Source organism: Salvia splendens, chromosome 12 (assembly GCF_004379255.2).
Source record: "Salvia splendens isolate huo1 chromosome 12, SspV2, whole genome shotgun sequence".
Classification (NCBI taxonomy): Eukaryota; Viridiplantae; Streptophyta; class Magnoliopsida; order Lamiales; family Lamiaceae; genus Salvia; species Salvia splendens.
Genome location: NC_056043.1, coordinates 7,133,240 through 7,158,230, shown reverse-complemented (window position 1 = coordinate 7,158,230; position 24,991 = coordinate 7,133,240). Strand labels below are relative to the sequence as shown.

Here is a 24,991-nt window from a genome sequence, read left to right as displayed (position 1 = left end):
GGGAGCCTGCCGAATTGGTGCAACGAAAGTTCCCTGCTCTCCTTGAGGACAAGGAGCTTTCTAAGGAGGGGGAGTTGTTACGGGTCCCCCGTCGGCGAGACTAAAGGAGCGCGAGGCGTCACACGAGGCAGAACTTGACGTCGACACAAACGTGGCGACGGAGCATCGACAAGCGGCACCGACGCGTCGAGACCGATCGGAACAGAGGATGACGAAAAGACCGACGCGGTATGGCGATTTTGTCCCTCGTTAAGTAGGAGTCCTTAATTAGTTATGATCCTTAGTTAGTTAGAATCTTTTATTGATTAGTTAGAATCTTTCTTTTTATTAGTTAGAATCTTTTAGTTACGGTAATTAGCTTAGGAAATTAGTTATAAATAGGCGTCTATTTCATTCTTTTCCTCAAGAAATAAAATACCTTTTTTTCGCAATTTATCGTTCTTTCCTTCGTGCACAAAGCATGAACCCTAGAATTCGACGCCGAATTGATCGACGGGCAAAGCTCCCGCGACGTTCGACGCGATTTCATATCGTTCCGGAATTTAATCATAACAGAGTACAAAAACTGCGAAGTATAGTTAATTTACTCTGATTTATATCTTACACTAAAATCGACAAAAAAATAAAAAGCTCTTCCAACTAAAACCTAACACCAAAATGAAAAAGGATGGAAAATTGGCTATACTATGTGGTCTTCAGCAGGCACCCCAGAAGACTCGGCCTCGGCTACTCTCTCGTGATTGTCAGCACTCTTATTATTGTTATGTTTAAAATCACCAAAACTCGTCCAACTCTTGCTCGAATTATGTCTACTTATGATGCTCGACTTCACCTCCTCTGGCAATATCAGCGTGTACTTTTCCTCTCCTTCCCTATTACTCTTTATCGAGTGCCCCGTCGAGTGCGATCTCGAGAACTTCTCCCTCTCCGTCTCCGTCTCCGTCTCCTGATTCCTCCGCTCCTCGTCTTCCTCTTTGATGGTGACGCTGCAGCTGTCCAAGTCTTGGCGGGTCCCCTCTTCCTCCTCGTTGACCGACACCCTCGGCGACTTGACCGGCGACTGCAGCGTCGAGTTGAGGTCGCGGCGGCAGACGGGGCACGTCTTGTGCGACTCGAGCCAGAGGTCGATGCACTCACGGTGGAAGACGTGGCAGCAGGCTGTGAGGAGGCGGAGGACGTCGCTGCTCCGGAATTCCACCAAACAGATGGCGCACTCCACGCCGTACCTCTCCTTCGTGTAGTCCTTCACCGTCGAGTACGTGAACGTCGGGAATGACTCCACAATTGACGGGTCCAGCCCGGCTCCCCCCGGGGCTGCCCCCGCGGCCCCACCAGAGGGAGCCGCCGTGGTGCTGCGGCGGAGGTGCCACGTGCAGAGGAGGTTCTGCATGAAGCAGCGGCAGAAGTAGATGGAGAAGAATCCCGCGAAGAAGAAGATGAGGAGGACGATGGTGAGGATGATGATGACGGGAGGGTACGAGTAGGTCGGTGCGGTGGAGGTCGACGGCGGCAAGGGTTCGGCCACGCCTGTTGCCATTGCCCCGGTGGAGATGGGATTCCGATTTGTGGCTATACAATTGCGGTCTTGTTTTTGATGATGATGATGATTATCTGCATTTTTAGGGGGGTGAGGGAATTGGTTTTGGATTTGGGGAATGATTTTTTGTTTGGTAGAGTTAGAGAGTGTGGCATTGTTGAGATGAGAGAAACAAGGATAGGCACTCGTAAACTTACTACTTCTGTCTAATTTTGTTACCTTAATTTTATCATTAAAATGTATTAATGCAGCTAATATTATGGCTTTGTGTGTGTGTACGCTGACATTATAAATTTCTGCGGCTAAATTTAGAGTCATTGAGCGAGTCTCACTGGATTCCCATAAAATACTATTTGAAGAATAATTTATAAAAATAAATATTTTAATCTGAGGCTTTTTATCTTCATTTACCAGCTACTTATTGTATACTACTTGATACATTCTCTAAGAATTGTGATCTATCTATTTACAACTATGAACTGTAGGGTGGTGTTCGGTTTCTAAGATAAAAAATACCAAGATACAATCTAGGATTGAGTTGTGAGATTATTTTAGTCATAGGGGGTTAGCTATGACTAATTATCCTATAATTATCCATTTAGGATTGAGTTGTGGGGTTGAATCTCATGAACCAAATACACTACAAATTTAATCCTGGATACAATTTTGCAAACGGAACACCCCTATATAGAATGATTAGCAAAGTCTGGATAAATTGATTCCAAACAACATGTGGCATAAGGGGGGAAAGTGGTTTCCCTAATCTTTCATCATTGCGAAGACAAGCAAGTTGAGCAACTCTTTGAAGTATTTGACAAAAGCAAACTAGTTGAATTAATATTTGATCAAAAATATATGGACTTTACTAAATATAGTTTAGATTATTATTTTCATGAGCAGATACGTGAATTAGAATGGGGCCATACGAGATTCCTAGAAGGCTAGAAACTTGAGAGTTTAAAATTGACATATGACAATAGTCACAATATTATGGTTTCAAATTTATATAAGGAAAATGTGTACCCTAAAATTTGAGAATCTTGAACCTTACCTATTACCACTTGCTGTACTTCTAAGCTCATACTAACAGATAATGTCACAAAAGTGGAAATACAGGATCTTAAATATTGTTTGACTGCCAATAGAGATTTAAAAGAATTAATGATACATGCTAAATTGCTAATCCACCTTAAGAACAAAACTTAATCAACTTGATGATTGACTGCATGTAACATAAAATTGATGGACCCAAAAATTATGCATGATTTCATGACATCAAGAAGGCCCCAAGCAGGGACGGCGCCCGTGCGCTCCGGCACCGAATCCCAGAAGCCTCCCACCACTGGTCACCCTCCGCGCCGGCGCCCGTGCGCTTCGGCACCGAATCCAAACTATTCACGTTGAGCTTTGCGCCGCCCAGAAAATTTGGGGGAGAAGATGATAGCAATGGGCTTCAACTATTATTCTACTGGGCCTTTACCTTTATTGTATTTATTTAACAAATTTTCATTAAATTGTAATAGTACTATAATGAAATAAGTTCAAGTTTAAATAATTAAATCCACATGCGGCATGCCAAGCAGCCAATGAGAATTTCTTTTTCATCAATTTTGCTCTCTTCTTTTAATTTACTTTTTTACTTCCCATTTTATTTTTAATTTTAAGCAAGGGTGGAAAGTTGTCACCATATTGTCAAAATTTTAATTCTTAAAGGAGTATAAAGTTTGCACACACTATAATTTCAATCTTCTCGCCTTAATATTTCATAGATAAAATTCAAATACAATACTCTAATTAGTTTGCACACAATCTCCATCGATCTAATCATCAATTATATAGATTTTATGATTTAAGTTACATTTGATTTTATTAAAGAAATAAAATCAAATTTAAAGATATATAACTAAATTACAACAACTAAATTAGTTTTGATTCTAATACTTATGTTTATTGATTTATTTTGATTCTAATATATCACTTAAGTTATTTTTTTCTCTCTATCCCTTAAAAATAAGAATTTTTAAAAGCGCATGAATTCTAATGCGTAAATATATTGATACAATAAGAGAGAGAAAGAAAAAGTAATTTAAATTTTGTTTAATAATAATAATCTTACCTCATTAAAAATGAATTTTTTTTCTAAAATCAAAAGTGCCTAAATTTAAGGAATATATAGAATTTAGGTTTTATTTTTAAAAGACACATAAATTTTTATTTTTTAGTTCGGTTTGATTTTTAAAATTAAATAAAAAAATAAATCGAATTATATTTTATATAAATTAATTTTTAATAATATTTTTATTTTAATAATATTATTATATACAAATTTTCAGCACCGGCTAATTTATTTTTCTAGTTCCATCCCTAGCCCCAAGAAAGTTTTACCTGAATACTAACTAGTAGGAAAATAATTTCTATGGAGACTTGGGTGTGAGACTTTAAAATGACTTTTTTATCGATAACAATTCATGAATGTATATACAAAAAATTTCAATCTATGATTCCTTTCTTCATTCTTGGAAATATATACGATTGTTTCTACAAGAAATCTTCTCCCTCTTGGAAATATATACGATAACAATTAATAAAAACACACTTCATTAAATAAAATAAAATTACAACTTAAAATTCTAAAAAAATTAAAAACATCATTAATAAAATCTTAAAAAAAATTAAAAGACATAATTTAAATAAAAAAAACATCTTTTTTATGGTGGATTAATTTGTGGGAATGATTTGATATTTATAGAAGTGATTGGAGGCTTATAAAAAATTAAAAATTTGCAAAAAATGCCTATAAATGGCTAGTATATTTTTTGGGATTTTTTTTAAATTTTTTGAATTTTCCCTGAATTTTTATAAAAAACCAAAAAAAAACATTTTTTCATATAAAAACGACGCCCACTCGCGGGCCGGCGAGTGGGCGTCACGGACGAACCGGAGCTCGCCACGTCGCCAACGCGCGTGGCGAGACGTCTCGCGAGTTGTCCCTCCGGGACGGGCGTCTCTCCGAGACGGGATGGAGACGGAAGGCTGCAACGCCGTCTCTTATCCGTCTCGTCTCTCCGGGACGAGATAAGAGACGGCTAAGGGATGCGTTGAGGATGGACTCCATGATTTTGTTGTCTCCTACTACCTCCGTCCATAAAAATAGTTCTATATTTTTTTTCATCGTGGTCGTCCATCAAAATTAATCTCTATCTATTTATAGTAAGTTTTTTTTTCCTAATAAGGTGAGTCCCATTTTGCCAGTATCAACACTTCAACTAATTTTTCTTCCTACGTTTCTCTTATTTTCCCAAATCTTGCATTAAAACTCGCCGCACGCAACTAATATTTTTTTTTGGATGGAAGTAGTATTAATTACAGATTGCGTACGTATTCGATATGGAAAATATATAGATAGATGCACGGGTTTCTATATACCGATTACCGAGCATGTGGTTCATGAAATAAGACATTGCGTCAGAGTGCTCTATTCCTCCTCTCATTTTGAATCTGTAATTGGAGTTATTTGAATCTAAATTCAATAAGAATTTGATCCAACTTGTTTTCATTGACATATCAATGTTGGACCTGAGACCTGTTAATATACTGTTGACATATCAATGTTGGACCTGAGACAACTGGACTTGCCGGTTTGCTACTTTGTTATATAATCTTCTTGTACCGATAATAAAATTGGCATGAAACTTATATGTTTTGTACATTAATTAATGATAAATGGACTCTATCTCAATTGGATATAGAAAACATATTATGCAATAGAATAAAAAAAATTGTTTTAAAAATAAAATACTCGACAGTAAAGTTTAATTTATAATGCTTGTTAGAATCAGTTAATTAAGTTTAAAACTTGTACAAATCGATCTTAAAATATTAAAATTCGGTTCAATTCTACTTAATACTATAACCATATGAACAGAATTCCAATTGATATAATTACACCTCCATTTTTTACAAAATTCCATCATTGTTGAAATGTGGAAAATAAATAGGAGTAAGTAAATGTAGGGGGATAATTAAGGTACAGAAAGAAGGTAATCGATTTTATTCCAAGGTAGCATTAAATATAGACACAAAAAAGAACAAAAAAAGGTGAATAAAAAAACAAAAGGGCTTGAGAATAGAGAGTTGAATGTGCATGATTGTTGTTGTAGTGTAGTTTCCGAGGGGTCAGATTTTGTCACATGGATTGGGGGGCTTGACAGATTGGAGCATGGTCCATCTGCACCTTCCCTCTTCTCCAGATAACACTACAGTCCATCCTTTTTTTCACCCTTCTTCAAATTCAAATACACCTAATTCATATATACCATAAAGTGCATCGTACCTTTTGCAATTGATATACTATATATATATATATATATATATATATATATATATATATACTTAATTAAGTACCCATAGTAAATATTTTCATTTTGATCTTGGCCCGTCTCCACAGTATCAAAATTCACGGTTGAAGTGTGATTCTATATATAACCATTTTGATGACTGATGTTGATTTTGATCGATCATTGTTTTTTGTTCGGATTAATGCAGCTGCGATGTTCCTCATTCAAGCGAGTTTTTATCATAAAAAAGCTCGGCTTGTCGCATGACATGTTCATAGTATGCAACTATTGATTTGTATTGCATGGCATGATCATGAAACACTCTTTGCTCGCTTTGTTTCTTTATCTTAATTTGGCCGATTGATGTTTCTTTGTTTTGATTTTGAATTTGGCTAGATTGTTTTGATCATGACATTTTCTATTGCTCTTGGCTTCATATTTTTTCCCCATTGTTTTGGTTGTGCCATGTTCCTGTTTTTTGAATAGCTGATTTTGATTTTTTCGATTATTTTGGTTGACCTAGATGGCAAGTTCCTGTGTTTGTAATTGGTGTTTCTTGTTTTGGTTTTCGATTGGATTTTATTATCATGAGCTGGTATTTTGATGTTGACTTGATTGTTTTGGCTGGAGTGGAATTTGGTTTGTTCAAAATTGGATGACAAAAAAATGAATTTACATACATCTACGAAATAATCTAGCCAGCGAAAATATCTAACATAAAAACCAATACCACTAGATAATATTGCGACTGTATTTTTTGGTCTGGACTAATTTAATTTTTGTAAAATATTTCATTATTATAATGTCTAGAATACCAAAAACCACCTTAATGGCGCTATAGAAACATTGCACAAGTGAATTTCAAGCATTTCAAAATGCGATTTTATAAAGAAGGGAATCAACACAAGTGTTAAAAGCTTTTATAGAGCTTAATTTATACTATTATACCTCGATAAATCAAACTAGCATTCCCTTAGAACTCTAGCCTAAGCATATACTAGTATCGAAGCTTCATCGGCTTCATCCTCGTCGTAGAAGCTAGCCGCCCTCGGTCCTTCGTCGGCTATAATCATGTTGTGTAAGATAATACACGTGAACATGATGTCGGCGATATTATTCACGTACCACAACCGAGCCGGGGCCTTCACAATGTTGAATCGGGCTTGAAGGACCCCGAAGGCTCTTTCGACGTCTTTCCACACGGACTCTTGAAGCGTGCGGGTTGCTGAGCGTCTTCACGAAAGTCGATCGCCGGTGCTACACCATTCATCACATCATTGAAGAGTGGTGAATAATAGAGCACGTTCAAGTCGTTGTTGGATCCGGCAATGCCGAAATATGCTAAATCCATAGGCGGTAGTCGGCGACCGCCTCAAGGATAAGTGTTGGGCCGCCGCCTTTGTGACCGCTTAAGTGTTGCCCCCTCCAAGCAGTCGGGCAATTCTTCCACATCCAATGCATGCAGTCAATGCTGCCAAGCATTCCGAGAAAGCCATGGACTGATTCGTGAAGACGAAGCAACCTTTGGCAATCATCGGTAGTGGGTACCCGAAGGAATTCATCACCGAAGGCTGAACGAACGCCATCGCAAAAATTTTTTAGACAAAGGATTCCAGTGGACTCACCGATATACAAATACTCGTCGAAGAGGTCGGTCGTTTGTCCAGTAGCGAGTTGTCGGATGGCACACGTACACTTCTGCAACGGCGTGATACTTTGCCGGCCGGTTGCATCTGGACCTTTCGTGGGCTCCCTCTCGGGCACGATTGATGTAGCGGCGAGTTGATCTAGTTCCTTGAGGAAGAGGAGCGGGGTATTCGCCGCGACTTATGCTCCGTAAGCGGCACGATGTTGTTTGTAGTATTCTTGTTCTTCGCGCTCCGTTTCCGCCATAAGATGGGTGAAATCTATTTAAGGTTTTGAGTGAGAGATGAAGGTGTAGATAGTTTGTATGAGAATTATGAATGAGAGATGATTTGAAGTGATAAATGAATGATGAATGTGTGTATTTATAGATGATTGTGGGGGAAAATAAAATAAAAAAAATTCAAAAAAATTCAGTAAAACGGGCAAAAAAACGGCCAAATTTTTGGGATGTGGAAAATATATTTTTTTATCGATTTTTAAAATTAAATACCGAATTTTTAATAAAAAAATAAAAATTCAAAGGCAACTGCTATGCCGTTGCCCAATCGCTGCTCGCCACGTCACCTGCTCGCTGGCACGGCGATGCTCGCTGCATCGAGCACGTCCGTGCCAGCGCCGGCGGGTCTCGTTCTTGCTAGCGGCACGGATGGACGGACGTGTCCGTCCACCGTTGTGCATGCTCTTGTATATTTAAAAATAAATAATCATTAGCAGGGGAGCATTAGGGTCCTATTGCTCCCTTAGTGTTAAGTTCCAACTCAATATCAACTAATGAATTAAAAGGGTGGACGGTTATGATGAGGCTTAAATATATGAATCTGTTTTACATTATTAGTTGTAGTCTGTACATTATAGGGTTATAAATGTAAAAATATAATGAATCACTCACGTTTCAAAACGGAAGGCGCGATAATTAAGCGGGATTTTGATTGACCTTTCATCTACTCTCTCTCTCTCTCTCTCTCTCTCTCTCTCTCTCTCCAACCGCCTCACTCCTCAACCCACAATCAAACATCATCTCCCCTCATTCCCAACCATTCCTAGACCCTAGCCGCTACTCAAATCAACCCCACTACAACCCTAGCTTCAATTTCGCCGTGAAATCAACGTTCCGCCGCCGTGTCACAGTTGAAGCCTAAATCCCTTCGTGCGACGGTCTTTTTCCAGTCCACAAGAAGGTAGGTTTTAAAAGTTCCAATTTTTTGTTAATATACACTTTGAATCGCCGAATTTCACAAACGGTTTGGTTGATTTTTCACGATTTTCACAAACGTTGAGTTCATTTCTCAGTAAATCCTGAAATCGCGGTCATTTTTGTTATGGTTCTGTCCATTGTTGATTCATTGTAGTCAATTACCGCTTTACAACTGTGTAATGGTCGATTTTGTATATGATGATTTTGTTTTAAGCTACATCGATTGGTTCCCCTGAATTTGTGCATTATTTGCTTGTTGTTGTACTTTATTTACCCTTCTCTTGCATTTGCCATTTGTATTCATCGAGAAGTTGTTCATTATTGTATGTAGTGGTGTATATGATGATTTTGTTTTAAGCTACATCGTTTGGTTCCCTTGAATTTGTGCATTATTTGCTTGTTGTTGTACATTATTGACCAATCTCTTGCATTTGCCATTTGTATTCATCGAGAAGTTGTTCATTATTGTAGGCTGTGGTGTATATGATGATTTTGTTTTAAGCTACATCGATTGGTTCCCTTGAATTTGTGCATTATTTGCTTGTTGTTGTACATTATTGACCAATCTCTTGCATTTGCCATTTGTATTCATCGAGAAGTTGTTCATTATTGTAGGCTGTGGTGTATATGATGATTTTGTTTTAAGCTACATCAATTGGTTCCCTTGAATTTGTGCATTATTTGCTTGTTGTTGTACATTATCGATCAATCTCTTACATTTGTCATTTGTATGAATGGAGTAGTTGTACATTACTGTAAGCAGTGGTGTATATGTTGTTTTTGTTTTAAGCTACATCGATTAGTTCCCTTGATTTTGTGCATTATTTGTTTGTTGTTGTACATTATTGAGCAATCTCTTGCATTTGTCATTTGTATGAATGGAGTAGTTGTACATTAATGTAAGCAGTGGTGTCCATTATGTGTTTGTGATAGGCTATATCAATTGATTTCACAGAATTCTTGGAATTAAGTAGATGTTTTATTTATCTGTGCATTATTTGCTTACTTGTGTACATTATTTATCAAGTAGTATGCATTACATTAGATTACTGGGTACAGATAGCTTTCAATGGGAGAACTATGACATGGTGAGTGATATTAGAATAATGTATATGATCTTCATTTATAATGTGCAATATAATGTGACATGTAATGTACCTTTGATTATGTAGTTTTTCTTCCTAATTTTGGGTACCAGCCAACAGTACGTGGTATGTTTTGATCTGCCCGATGGTAAAATGAACATCATTGACCATACCTTGGCTGAATCTCACGGCTCCTTCAATGCAAAATACAGGAAAACACCCTCCATGCTGGTACATAATGCACCTTTTGTGATTTTTGTCTTATGTAACGTTGCATTATATTCATTATAGGTTACATTATTTTGAGTTCTTACCCACCTTTTTTTGTTAATGTAGAAAAAATTATTGGCGGATTCACTTGCCAAGTTCAAGGTTCCAAAAATGGTGACTAGGAACAATATATGCTACATGGATACATGGGTGTATGTGATGTGCCATATGGAGACCTACTTTGGCGAAAGGGAGAAACAATGGGAGTGCGGACTCAGTGCAAAGGGGACAAAGAGCTTAGAAATGTTGCGAATAAAGTTTGCAAGGACTATGCTTACTTATGCACATAACTCCCGAGGTGGCATCAACCAAACTGCAGCCACCAGGCATTGGAGAGAGAGGCCGCCAAAGTTCAACTTCGATCAATGGGTCGACGACTATGGGGTGGAGTGATTGGATGGATACTGAATGGATACGCTGTTTTAATGCATATGAACTCTTTTTTATATAACTTATGTTGGAAGGGAAAATAGCCGACTTGGTGCTTGGTTTGTTTTGAACAATATCTAGTGTTATGAACTTGTGGAAATCTGAATTATATTTTCGTATTAGTTTATGATACCATTGACTCGAAACATATAATGGATGTATATTACCGAATAATGTACAGTTAATGCATAATAATGTAATATAGGCATATAATAAAGTATAAAAATATAAGTGCATTTTAATAATAATGTACAACAAGTTGATTACAAATTGTATATAAATATATGCGATAACTCTCAAATATAATGGATGTAAATAACCGAATAATGTACGGAATGTGAATAATAATGAACTATACTGAAATAATTGTGTACAGTAAGTTAAGTGCTTCTAAACAATAATGTACAACTTTATGAATAATAATGTACAGTAATAATTGTGTACAGTAAGTTAAGTGCTTCTAAACAATAATGTACAACTTTATGAATAATAATGTACAGTAATCGAATATTAATATACTATATGTGAAGATTAATGTAATTGATGTCAAAATCAAGCAAAGATGTGTTATTAGAAACAAAGCTGAAATCAAATAATGTACTATACATGATTAACAATGTACAATAAGTTAAGTTCTTGTTGATAACAATGTACAAATAACAGAATAATAATGTAATTTTATTATGTATATATTGTCGCCAAAGGTAAGGCTAATAAGACTAAGGTAATGGATTGAAGAACAAGACTAATCCGAAAAACAAAACCAATAATGTCGTGAGCTACAAAAGACATCAACATTTCCTTTTGCCCTTGCATACAACATAATACCAAAGTAGTAATATCGTCCTTCTTCCTTATTCCTTGCTTGCGCGTATCAAATCTAACAACGCGGGCATACACATCGTAAAATGCAAAAGTAAAATCTAGTAGTTGGAACTTTTGACCGACGACGGGCTTAAATTCTTGACAATATTCAGGTACAACCAACACTATATAAAATCACAACAAAAACCGCTCAGAAAAAATAATATACATTACAGTACAGACATCGTACATTACTGATTAAATAGAAAACACTATACTCCAGTATTTGTACATTATATGTATCAGTTAGTACTACCCCCCTAGCTGAGATGATAACTAAACGCTACAGGAATTACTAAAACTCGTGTACTTTGACGGCAGTTGTGTTACTTACTCCATACTACACCCTAGCCCCAATGATTGCTAAACCCTTGGGAAATAAATTAAACTTGCGTCATACAATCAAACACTGCCAATCTTACCGTATAAAATCACAACAGAAACGGCTCAGAAACATAAACATTACAGTACACACATCGTCCATTACAGATTAAATAAAATACATTACACTGATATATTTGTACATTATGTTTATCAGTTAAACCTACTCCCAAGCAGAGATGATATCTAAACCCTAGAGGAATGACTGAAACTCGTAGACTTTGGTGACGGTTGTGTTACCTAGTCCAATCTAAACCCTAGCCCCAAGGATTGCTGAACCCTTGGGGAATAAATTAAACTTGTGCCATACAATCAAACACTGCCAAACTTAAACTACTCATGAAATTGTATAAATCAACTAAATTAAAGATGCAGTCAGATGAACTATTAGTCCTCAAATCGGTTTTTATGATTATAAAACACTTTAATACTCAATACATGAACAAATTAAATTACCTTCTTCCATTGTTGAAGAACACGAAAAAGATGCATGACAACTCCAACTTTTTCGATTTTTTACGAGAAAAAAAAATCGAAAAAAAATTAGACATAATGTTTCAACAGAGTTTGTCTTCAACGGAGAATGTTTTCAACGGAGAAGAAAGGATTAGAGTTTGGAGAGAGAAGAAAGATTCGTGTAATTCCATAACAAAAACCGCTGTAATCTTTTGATGGAGAAAATCAAGCAACTTACCATAACCAACTCAATTGTATATACCAAAAATGACCTTTTTCGAATTTTTTAAACATTTTAATTAATTACATGTGGCACTATTTTCGGCCATCAGATCTTGAAATTAAAGGGCCAAGATTTAGTTGGAAAAATGAACAAAATATAGAAAAAGGATATGAATACATCCCATCATTTGCATCTTGTAATTCATTTAACTAAGTATAAAATACTTATTTTAATATAATCTATATAATTACATTCCAATATTATCAAGATAAAAAAATAAAAATAGAACTCCTAGCATAATGTTTTTTTTACCCGTCACAAACTACTGACCTATTCCATTTTTAGTAATATTACCCCACACAACCAATATAACCATTAATTACAACTATAACTATTTGTTTATCACTATTTACCATTACTGGACCCAACATAAGTAACATTTAACCGTATAGTGCATCCTATTAAATAAATTAATTTAATACTATTAAAATAAAGTGACAGATCAGTAGTAGTAGAACTATTTTATGAATTAATGGGGTATTTTACATGGGCTTGGCTATAATTTTGTTTCGGAATATATCCAAAGCCATCATTTATCATTTATGGGTGTCCACATATTTTTCTAAATTTGTTTTATAGTTTGATTATATAGTACTATCAAAATTAGAATTTTAAGTGAATACAGAGAATTTCAAATAATATAATCGAATCTAGCATTGACAAATTATACTCTCTCCGTCCTATCATAAGCGAGCCACATTCCTTTTTGGGATGGTCCACCATAAGTGTGTCATTTTCATCTTAAGTAAAAAATCACATCTCTTACTTTATTTTCCCATCTGCTTTATTCTTTTTGCTCCTCTACTTTTTTCTTCCCTCATACTTTACCCTATCTATAAATATCAATTTCTTAAATCTTATATAGTCACTTGCTAATGGCGGAACGAAGGGAGTATTAAAATATTGAAAGTATATCAGAATAGAGTATAAGTGTGCGGAATAAAGAAGAGTAATTGCATATAGAGGTATTGACATAGATGTATACGTATAAACAAGTGAATACGTGTTTAAATTGGGTGAGCGGTGAGTCTGATTTTTACAGATTCCAAAACGAAAATTAGAACGTGAGAGGTATCTCTTTGGACAGCTCGATCTGTTGTTTTTATCCATACTTCAAAATAGATTTGGGTCCCACTCCCCCCTACATTTCAGACATTGTCTTTGTGTTTGACACCATCCATCGTCTGTCAAAACATTTTACATACTCCATAAAATCCCGAATAATCACACAGCTAAATTATTCCAGTTTTAGATTCGTAAATAAAAATAAAATCAAAGTTAGACCAGATTTCACGCGGTTGACGAAATATAAAGAAGGATGTCTAAGATATTTTTACAATTAAACACGTTAATTTATATTTATAAATAAATTCGTGCTTTATAAAATGCCTTTACTATTAATGTTATAGCTAAAATTAAGGGTCTCAAACAAAAACGTCAACGAAAGCAAAAGATTAAGATTTAATAAACTATAATGTCTCAACTGAAGAACAATTTTATTTGTGCTTTTGATTCTGAATATTTAAAAAAAAATTAATTCAAGTAATTACGTGTTCTTATTTGTTGTTATAAGATAAGTTTGGTATCGTGAAAGCATGTGCAAATGTGTTAAGGATAAAGTTCCTCAACGATAGGAAATCGCGTCGAACGTCGCGGGAACTTTGCCCGTCGATCAATCCGGCGTCGAATTCTAGGGTTCGTGCTTTGTGCACGAGAGAAAAAAACGTTAAATTGCGTAAAAGAAGTATTTTATTTCTTGAATGAATAATATGAATAACAATGTCCACTATTTATAATAGTGGATACTAACTTAATGAGCAAGACAAAAGATATGGAAAAGATATGCAAATCCATAATTAACTAACTAACTAAATAATAATAATAATAATAATAATAATAATAATAATAATAATAATAATAATAATAATCGTATCAACTCCCCCACGGTTGAAATCCACCTTGTCCTCAAGGTGGGAACCATGAAGCAACGATGAGCGTCGAGGAATCCTCCTGGGTCAAACATGCACCGAATAGTTGAGCGTCTCCCTGGATCATCTCCATCAAAAATCACAAAGGGATGACTCTTATGGACACGATAATTCTAGGGGTGGGTAGGTACGGTATACCTTACCGAAACCACCATACCGTATACTTTACCGTAAATACGGTATGCGAAAAAATCATACATTTACCTTACCAAAGTTTTTGGTATACCTTATTTTCGGTATGACGAATTTCCATACCGATACCGTACCTCATTTTCGGTATACCATACCGAAGTTCGGTATACCTTACTTTCAACATCAATTAAAATAGAAAATTAGATTTTTTTAGAATATTATTTATATTTTATAATTTTAAAAATAAATTAAATATAATTTATTCATAATTATATTTATATTTCACAATAGATTTTATAATTTAAAAATATATAAAATATATTTTATATATAATTGTGTTTATATTTTTGTGTTATATACTTTAGTTTACGGTATATACCTTAATTTACGGTATATACCGAATTTCGGTATGCAACGGTATACCTCGGTATTTGAAAATCCATACCGTTACCTTACCGAAAATCCATACCGTTACCTTACCGAAATTTTTCGGTAAGGTATCATACCGTACCGAAAGTCACAGTATAACAAAAATTCGGTATTTTTGATATTTTTCGGTACGATAAGACCGGTATTTCGGTATTTTTCCCCAGCCCTAGATGATTCAGTTCTAAAATCTTGTGAATGCGTCCATGAATTCTCAAGCATAGAGTGTCATTTTGAGGAGGAATCAACCGGGCATCGGCATCGAGTGATGTTAATCGATGATTCATATTTGCAACATTCTTAACATGTGATGAATCACTCAATAATTCCATTGACGTGTTGTACCTCATGGAATTACCCAAATCAACCTTAGCTGGAAGAACCTTGATTGGAAAAGCATTCAGTTGCAGCGAGCACTCAAACTGCCCTTGAACTTGTTCCTCCTCGCGCTTGTGATCCTGACTGGGTTTCGTCTCATTCTCAGCCTTTTCAACTCCATAAAAACCAGCAGAAGAATCAAGAATCTTCTTGGTGGAATAATCAAATCCTTCCTCAATGGAGCCATCCTCCTCGTCTATCACCTCAATCGGAGGCAATTCTTTTGTCTAAACCTCTTCCATGATCAGCATCTCTACGTCACTGGAATCGGAGATAGGTTCAGCGAAAACCTAAAATTGGGCATGCCGCGGCAGACGCGACAAATGTTGGATTTTAACAAACCCATTGGCAGGGGTTGAGATAGGGACAACAGTAGTGGGCAGCGGTGTGGCTGTCGGTGGACACCAGCAGGACGGTGAGTGTTGCGGGGGTGGTTGTGGCCAGCCAAGTGGGGGCTTCCCGGTGCAGCACTGCTGTCCAACGGGCTGGTAGTTTTGGTGGGATAGGTTTGCGGCGGCGGCGGCTGTTGATAGGCGATGGGCTGGTGGTCGTGGTACAATTGGTGTCTATCCAGCTTGTATGGAGGCAGCGGTAGATTCTGAGGTCCGGCATAAGGACTTCGCAGCAGCGCGTACGAATTCGTGTAGGTGTAGGGCGCGTGAGGTGGTTGTGCGTCGGTGTACAGCCAGGGTTGGTCGGGTGGATCAGGTTCGGGCTGGAGCGCAGAGTGCGTTGCTGCTACCATGCGCTTATGCTCAACCAATTGGGTTTCGAGCCGGGCGAGCCTAGCGAGAATATTCTCCCACGTTGCTGCTGTTGAATTCAATTGCAAGCCTTCAGATGCTTGCGATATCTCCCACCATGAACGAAAATTGACTTCGGCCACGAGTTCTCAACGAAAGCACCACTTGTTAAGGATAAAGTTCCTCAACGATAGGAAATCGCGTCAAACGTCGCGGGAGCTTTGCCCGTCGATCAATCCGGCGTCGAATTCTAGGGTTCGTGCTTTGTGCACGAGAGAAAAACGTTAAATTGCGTAAAAGAAGTATTTTATTTCTTGAATGAATAATATGAATAACAATGTCCACTATTTATAATAGTGGATACTAACTTAATGAGCAAGACAAAAGATATGGAAAAGATATGCAAATCCATAATTAACTAACTAACTAAATAATAATAATAATAATAATAATAATAATAATAATAATAATAATAATAATAATAATAATAATAATAATAATAATAATAATAATAATCGTATCAAAATGCAAGAATTAGTTTAACGCATGATTTGTGACTGGCTGTGAGAGTATATAAATTTTAGGGATATTAGTCCTTAAAACCATAAACTTTGGCTAAAATTTGATATTTCTCACAAACTTTAAAATGGTCTAGAATATCGCAAACTTTGCATTTTGTTTGGTATTTCCCACGTCATGTCTATCACTATATTTGACTAACTTATGAGTTTTTTTTTTATTACAATTGACACCATTATCTATGTGGTTTTCTACGTGACTTTTTATCCTACTTGTTATGAACTTAAAAAGTTGTTTAAAATATCATAAACGTATCATGGTTGCCCACGTAAAATAAGATTTTGATGAAAATATCTTATTTGAGTCAGTTTGGGAAATACCAAATAAGGTGCAAAGTTTGTGATATTTTAGACCAATTTTAAAATTTGTGTGAAATACTAAATTTTGGCCAAAGTTCATGATTTTAGTGAACCAATATCCCTAAAATTTATTGCAACCGAAATATATATTGTACACTTGCATGAAAACATAATCTCGGAGTCCTAATCCTAATAATCTTAACGGTCTAGTATTATACTCCTTCCGTCCTACCATATGCGAGTCACATTTCTTTTATACTCCTTCCGTCCTAAAAGAAGTGGCGCTTGCTTATGGTGAGATGGAGGGAGTATAAGTCAAGAAAGCAAGCCCAATGGTTAGAGCATTTTTATACTTTGTTATCTTTAATTAGGAATTATATTGCAGACAAACTTATCTTATAGGAACAAAAAATAAGAGACACAACTACTTACTTTGTAAAAGTAAAAGTTTAAAATTGGACAAAATTGATAAGATAATAAGATTGAAGACATTATTTAAAGTTTATGTGATGTATTCAGAAATTCTGAACACAAATTAATATCCCTAATTGACCAGAAAAGTATCCTTATTAGACATTATTTTTTTTAGTGAGTACAATTCTGAACAAACAAGCATAAGGCCTTTTTGTAAGCACACACTTAGGATGTCAAGATCAAATTCACTAGATAGCATTGTGGAAGTTGTGTTTCAATTTAATTTGAGTTATAAGTCGACTGATTTAAGAGTATCTAAATTAATAACTTGTGTTAATTATTGCAAGATATGTAGCGACAAAGTATCGGCACACTAATAATAAAGAAGGAAACGACACAGTATTTATAGTGATTTGGATAGCTCTCCTACATTCTGTTTGACTATGTCACAGAGAGGTCCTTTAATTATTAGGACATACTACCACCTTAATTTGCCATTAGAATCAAACTAATTTGAATCAGTGTGTGTGGCACTTCTCCAATTAGAATCAAACTAAACCTCTCGCTTTGACTCTACTCCGACGATTACAATTCTCTTTCTATTAATTATTGATTACTCACTCACTTTGTTCAATACTTCTCCTTTTTTTTTGTGGCTAGATAGATTTGTACAAGAAAAATTTATAGTGTTAGTTTCGAAGCGAATCACTATTTATGACTAAATTAATTATCTATACCGAAATATTGTGTTAGACTTTGCAGATATAATTAAACCATTGAACTTTACATTTATTTATTGGGAAGGCCCTAAATAGAAATTGTGTTTTTCTTAATTCTTCCCTAAAAACCAACCTATTGACCTGATACGGTTTAATTTTAACCAATTAATAATAGTTTAATTAACATGTAATCTTTACAATTCTTTTGTTCAGATAAAGTTAAAAATGAAATCTGGGTCAAGTATTACTATAATTAATGAACCGTGATTATTGAATATTGTTTGCTCTGCTATTAAAGAATATAGTACTCCGTAAAAATTATTTCTTGGATGCGGTGTTGTTATATTAGTGCAAGATCAGATCTATGACACGAACTAAGTTCAGTTTCTACCAGGGTGGATATTGTTTTTAAGTTAAAGTTAATTAATTGTATAATTACGTTACGAATTACTAAAAAGAATTGTCAGTGCATTTTGTAATTTTTCAATCGCTAAAATTACACAACGGCATTTAGAATTCACACATGGGACAAACTTCATCAAAAGGAATTACAATCATGTATTAATAAAAAGTTTAACTGATTATTCTGAGAATGGTACTCTAATCATAAAATAAATTATTATAAAAATTTTGTGTCCGATTAGAAAATGTTTAGCTTAGTCATATTAAGAAACGCTATCATGCACGTGAGAGGACACTATAGATGTTGTGCCTTTCTGCATCAAAAAGTTGGTGAAAAAGGAAAGAAACCTCTCTCCCTCTCCCTCTCTCTCACTCTTGCTCCTGCGCTTTCTCTCTCTCAAAAGTTGAAGAAGACAATAAAATGATTGAAGGCTTTATAATCTAACAAGAGTCAATAGTATTGGGGCACTCAAATCTCTAGTATAAAGATGAAACCAACTCCTCAAATATTAGCAAATTAAGAGAGAGAGAGAGAATTGCTCTTGAAGCACTTTCTTCAACTGAGCTCCTCAACTTCATCATGTTTGACACAGCCCCATTTCATGACTCCTCCCAAGCCAGCCCCCGCGACTTCGGCAGCTGCTCCTCCATGCCTCCTCCGCCGGAAACCTCCACCGCCGCGGCGCATGGCCGCAAGAAGCGGCGGAGGAGGCCCAAAGTTTGCAAGAACAAAGAGGAAGCCGAAACTCAGAGAATGACTCACATTGCCGTCGAAAGAAACCGCCGAAAGCAAATGAATGAACATCTTGCTGTCTTGCGCTCTCTCATGCCCGAATCTTATGTTCAACGAGTAAGTTTATTTTTATGTTTATGTTAAAATTGATCTAACTCTTTCTTTCCCTATTCAATTGAAATTAATTATTGAGGAGAGAACCCAAATTACTATTCACTTCAGGATAATAATGTGATTTGAATTTGCACTGTTTTTCTACCAAAAAGAAAAAAAAGTCACAAGATTTGAAGTTCAGTAAGGTACAATTTGATTCCGGAATAGTTCTTGCACTCACTCATCTTCTTCATTCATCTCTCTGTCTGTTTTGGACATATGTTGTTGTCTTTGTTCGCCTCGAGTATAAGCCAATTAGATGTAACACATTTTAGCTCTACCTATATATATAAGGCAAACTTAGCTACCTATATGAGTGCTATACCACAGGTGCTTAGTCTCTAATTCATCTCAATACTTTCTCCAAATAATCTTAATAGTTATAGGTTGCATTAATTTTACTCTTGTTGATGTTTGTGATACAACAGAATATTGTGACGTAATACTCTCAACCTCCCCATGTCTCTTATTGTCTCTGTCCTACTAAAAATCTCATTCTCATCTTATCAACTTTCACCATACTTACCTCATTTAATGATTCTAGTACTATTTCTAAATCATTGCAAATTTACTACTACACTCTAATTTTATATTTAATTTAATTTCAGGGTGACCAATCCTCAATTGTTGGTGGTGCAATTGAATTTGTGAAAGAGCTAGAGCACATTCTGCAGTCACTAGAAGCAAAGAAATTTGCATTATTGGAGCATGGAAATGTGACAACAAATGATGAAAATGATCAAAAGCCAAAAATAGGCAGCCCATTTGGTCAATTCTTTGCATACCCACAATTCAGCTGCTCGGACAGCCGACTAGGCAACAAATACACATCACAAAGCAAGGCTGCCATTGCGGACATTGAGGTCACCCTAATCGAAACGCACGCCAACATCCGAGTCCTATCGCGCAGGCGGCTCCGCCAGCTGTCCAAGATGGTCGCTGCCTTCCAATCCGTCTTCCTCACAATCCTCCACCTCAATGTCACCACACTCGACTCGCTCGTGCTCTACTCGATCAGCGCTAAGGTATGTGTGGACGTGCACTGGATAAACTTATCATCTCGAACGTGGTTCACTCGTTCGAGATTTATTTTGTCTCTACCTAGCTAAAATCACCCAACAAAATAATGTTGGTCTCTAGATTCATTAATTATGAATGTCACATACCACACCAATTATTAAAATTTTTGGTACCTAACTTATATCCTTACATTTCAGCATTTTTGATCTTATACATTGGCACGGTTTATTTCATGGTAACAAAACTGGGACTGTCGAAAATGACCTCAGCATGCAAAAGAATCTACTTTTAGGCACACAGCCTGCACCTACTTCCACATCAAACTATGTGCACTGTGCAAAAGATTCTACTGCGTGTAATTAGTACTTTTTCTTGAGGGCAATTTGGGAATTGATGTGAAGTGTGATTATTTTTGACCCTTTACTTTAATGTGTGTTTTTCTAGACATAAGTAGATTGATGTTGTCCTTACACATACATTTAGTGAACTTTTCGACGTATATTTGGGGATGAACAATTAATAAAAAATAACTTTGCATGGTTGTTTTGTTTCTTTATGTAGGTGGAAGAGGGTTGCCAACTCAATTCAGCAGACGACATAGCCGGGGCAGTTCACCACATGCTGAGAATAATTGAGGAGGAAGCTATCCTAGGTTGTCACACCTAGGGTTAATATATATATATTTATATAATTCCTCTGTATATCAGTAAAAATTATTGAACCTTGTCACGTTCATTGTGTTTAATTTAGAATTTAATTGCAAGATAATTCACTCTAAATTTGGTCATTAATTTTTAGCCATCTAATTTTTTTTCAGTACTTTTCATCGACCTTTTCAATTTTTGCAATTTGGTAGTACTCGTTATTTTGCAAAATTGTTGAATATCGATCCTGGATTTTCTCTAGTTGGTCATAATACTACCACTTTGCACGGTGATGTAAATACTTCGATAAAAAAATAAACGAACTATCGTAATATTGTAGCACTACAACCTTGTAATTCGATTTATTGTATGTTAAGTCTGTGTTTCTTCACCAGACCAAATCAGGGCTGAACATCATACTTATACCATATCTCTATACGGTCTTAATAAATTCCTGTGTTTCTTGTAGTAGCTTCGGATTAGTACTTCTTCCATATGTAGTCGACAATAAATTTGCAATTGAAATTATGTTGGCAAACCTATACTTGTTAATTTCTCCCTTTACAAAATAGGATGATCATCAGGGTTTTGGTCTAATCCAAGCTGATTTTAATTTTTCCAACAATTTTCTTCAATTCTGATGATGCCAAAATCTATCTATAACATATACTATACTTACTATAGCAAGTCCGTTCTCTGAGTACTTAAGGTTTTCCCAACTTGATGATAGTATCACTTTCTTTGTTAAGGCCTAGACAAAGTGATACTATCATCAGGTTGTACTTCGGAGGTTTACATCAGTGTTAATGTGTGATTCATGTACAAATTTATTACATTTCAGATTTTAGAAAATTATGAGCTTAATTTCTTCATCTTTTGAAGATTCAAATGTTGGCCGAATAATTAGCACCTTTCTTCCTCCTTATACTTGTTTTGTGTGGTCCATACGCACACAAATAAAAATAAAGATTGTACAATGTATACGTTAATATAGTAGTAGTAAATCTAGAAGGTAAAGATAAGCTAAGATTTTGGAGAGTAGGGGAGGTGAGTGATCGCTATCCAGAATAATCCATATGCCAGGCAAGCTATGAAATTGAGCCTCTAGATTATAGTGTTATGTATGTATGATCAATATCTTCATTGTTTTTTTATATGGGTAAAATGCCATTTGCATTGAATTTTGGCCTCCATTTTTGTTTTTTATATGTATCCCAAATTAAGAATAGTGTCATTTTGCGGGAACAAGATAGAGACCTATTGGAAACTTACAACGGTGGGGTTTATGGTGTGCCGCTGCACCTGATTATTTTCACACTCGAATATTATTGGACTTGGATATTGGGATAAAGCATCATTTATCTATGTTTTAATATTTTTTTAAAAATTAAATTAGTGATGCGGCGGAACATCAAACTAAAATGTCGTATTCTCACAAAGTGTCTAGCTAGAGTTAGGTAACATTTTTTACGATTAGTGGTGGATGTGAAAGTGCAAATAAATTAATATGGAATGTAAGGTAATCAAGTGTGTTAATTAATTCGCTATATTATGTAGTACCATCAATTAGTATGGTAAACTTTCAAATAGATCCTTATAAAAACTCTTTGGTTTCATTTATATATCATCAGGTGTAGGTATAGCCGTATAGGTGTTTCGTCGAAGATATTATATTAATCAATTTTAAGACTAATGAAAGAGTAATATATAACGGAGTGCTAATCTAAATAAAAGGCTAATGACATTTTCGAATGCTAAGGACACTAATTTGTGTGTTTAATTATACCATCAACATTTTATAAAATGTCCTAAAATAATAAATTATTAAGATTATTTGTTCTCAACTTAGGAATACTTTTTTTTTAATTCTATGTAGTTATTTCTAAAAAACTTTAAATGCTAGTAATCACATCTCAATTTTTATATTTTTAAAAGATAAGTTTTTAATATGGAAAGAAATGCATAATCCTAACATGAAAGGAAAAATACAGAGTGTCCTATAAGAACTAGTCTTTAAAGAGTAGAAGCTCAAAATGTTACTGTAAAAATAACAGAGGCTTTAAAATTTTAGAGTGAAAAAAAGAGTTGAGTATATAAAATGTTTAGAAAAATAGAGACGAGAGACAAAAACAGATGAAATAGACTTGTTCTTTCCCTGGAATTGGGCTTGACTTGAATTAAAATATGATTTCGACAAAAGACTAAGTTGGGCTTAAATTTTTAGATTTAATTAATTTGGGAATTACTGAATCTAATATATTTAATTTGAGTATTACTGAAATTTTATTAATTTGAGATGTTTACTTAAATAATAAAAGTATATAAAAATAATATAAAAATAGGATGTGACTTCTAAACATATAAATTTTATAGATAAAGAATGTGTTAAAAGGGCAATAATGTAAACTTGTTAACAATATAAAAGATAATTAACTTGTTCATATGATCATATCCATAATATCCATATTTACTAGAATGCCATTTTTTGGCTAGCCATATTACGACTGCAGTATATATACCCCGCAAATTATCCGAAAATTTTTACCTTACTTCATTTGTGATCTTTTCACACAATCTAGTCCCTATCTCAACATACAAATCTCACCACTAAAAACATTCCATGAAAAACTAGAGTTTTTGTGTTAATTTACCCTATTTAGAGACGAACCACCTTCCACTTGAATGTGATCTCTTCATCTCTCTAGCCCTACTCGTACTACTTGGATCATCTATCATCAAACCCCGTTCGAAAACCGAATCCATGGACACTGATCTTCTAATCCGTCCATCTTTCGTGCCCTCTTCTTGATCTCCAATACCTATCTCCACATTCCCCCCCGCGCCTTGTGGCGATAGCGGAGGCAGAGAAGGAGGAGGCGGCGATGAGGCCGGACCAGCCACGTTGGCTCGGCAAAGCGGGCAGTTGGAGTGGCATTTGAGCCACGTGTCGATGCATGTCACGTGAAATGCGTGACTACATTTAGGGAGAAGCTTAAGCCTCTCCTCTTCCACAAACTCACTCAAGCAAACCGAACATTCCGTGCCTTCCACCAACCTTTCCCTTCTCCGGTACTTGAACGTCGCCATCGACCTCACCAGCGCCTCGTCCAGCCCTCGGTTGGTCGCAACGAACCATGTCCCCTCCTGGCTGCCGCCCTCTCCGCTCTCAACTTCCACGGCGCGGCTCGTTTGGCCGCGCCTTTGGATTCTTCTGCCGCGGCAGTAATTGAAGAGGATGGCGTAGTAGCTAAGGAGGAGCAGCGCGGCCGCCAATAAGCCGATGATTGTGATGATGAAGGGAGAGAAGTCGGGGCCGGAGTTACCGCCGTCGGGGAGATACTCCAACGGCGGCGGCGGAGGAGGAGGGAAGACTATGTAGCACCACTGCGGGCAGAAGAAGCTGCAGAATCCTTTAGAGCAATCCTTGATGCGGCTGCCGATCGCTAGCGTATTCATAATTTGGTGTTGATTTGAGGCTAGGTTGAGAGGAATGGGGAGCTGAAAACGTGAGGGGAATGATAAAGGAGTTTAAAATGGAAAGGAACAAAAGGGAAATTAAAGAGTATGTTTTGATTGGTATACCTTATCATTGACTAACCTTTATCTTTTCCTCTTTATTCCTCCATTAATCTCTCGCCCCAACCATTCAATGTCACTTTATATGACGAAATAAAAAATACTAGCAACCAAGTTAGTTGTACCAATCCAGATAAATCAAATTTAAGAATATTGATTATATGGAGTATGCGAATCTTTAAAGTTTCTTTGGAATTAGGATATTACAGCGCTAAAAGGTCATGCTTGGGCGTATATTTCATCAACATATGCTTGGAGTATGAAAACGTATAGCTTTTTGTATCCATAAACTAATTAAATA

At 35.8% G+C, this 24,991-nt stretch overlaps 3 protein-coding genes across 3 annotated transcripts; 1 reads left to right on the top strand and 2 right to left on the bottom strand.

Moving 5' to 3' along the window:
- Positions 1-679: 679 nt before the first annotated feature.
- Positions 680-16,153, bottom strand: LOC121757463 (RING-H2 finger protein ATL29-like). Its single transcript, XM_042153005.1, has 3 exons — positions 15,812-16,153; positions 15,389-15,635; positions 680-1,611 (listed from the first exon to the last, which is right to left on the bottom strand). Exons 1-3 carry the CDS (start codon positions 16,151-16,153, stop codon positions 680-682), a joined length of 1,521 nt encoding a protein of 506 aa, XP_042008939.1.
- A 2,735-nt stretch (positions 16,154-18,888) lies between these two features.
- On the top strand, positions 18,889-21,238 carry LOC121756953 (transcription factor bHLH71-like). The gene is made up of 3 exons (XM_042152391.1): positions 18,889-19,414; positions 20,059-20,475; positions 21,032-21,238. The coding sequence occupies exons 1-3, from the start codon at positions 19,145-19,147 to the stop codon at positions 21,134-21,136; spliced, it is 792 nt and encodes a 263-aa protein (XP_042008325.1). The 5' UTR covers positions 18,889-19,144; the 3' UTR covers positions 21,137-21,238.
- Positions 21,239-23,633: 2,395 nt separating this feature from the next.
- Positions 23,634-24,991, bottom strand: LOC121758329 (E3 ubiquitin-protein ligase Os04g0590900-like). Its single transcript, XM_042153742.1, has one exon. It carries the CDS (start codon positions 24,568-24,570, stop codon positions 23,767-23,769), a length of 804 nt encoding a protein of 267 aa, XP_042009676.1. The 5' UTR covers positions 24,571-24,991; the 3' UTR covers positions 23,634-23,766.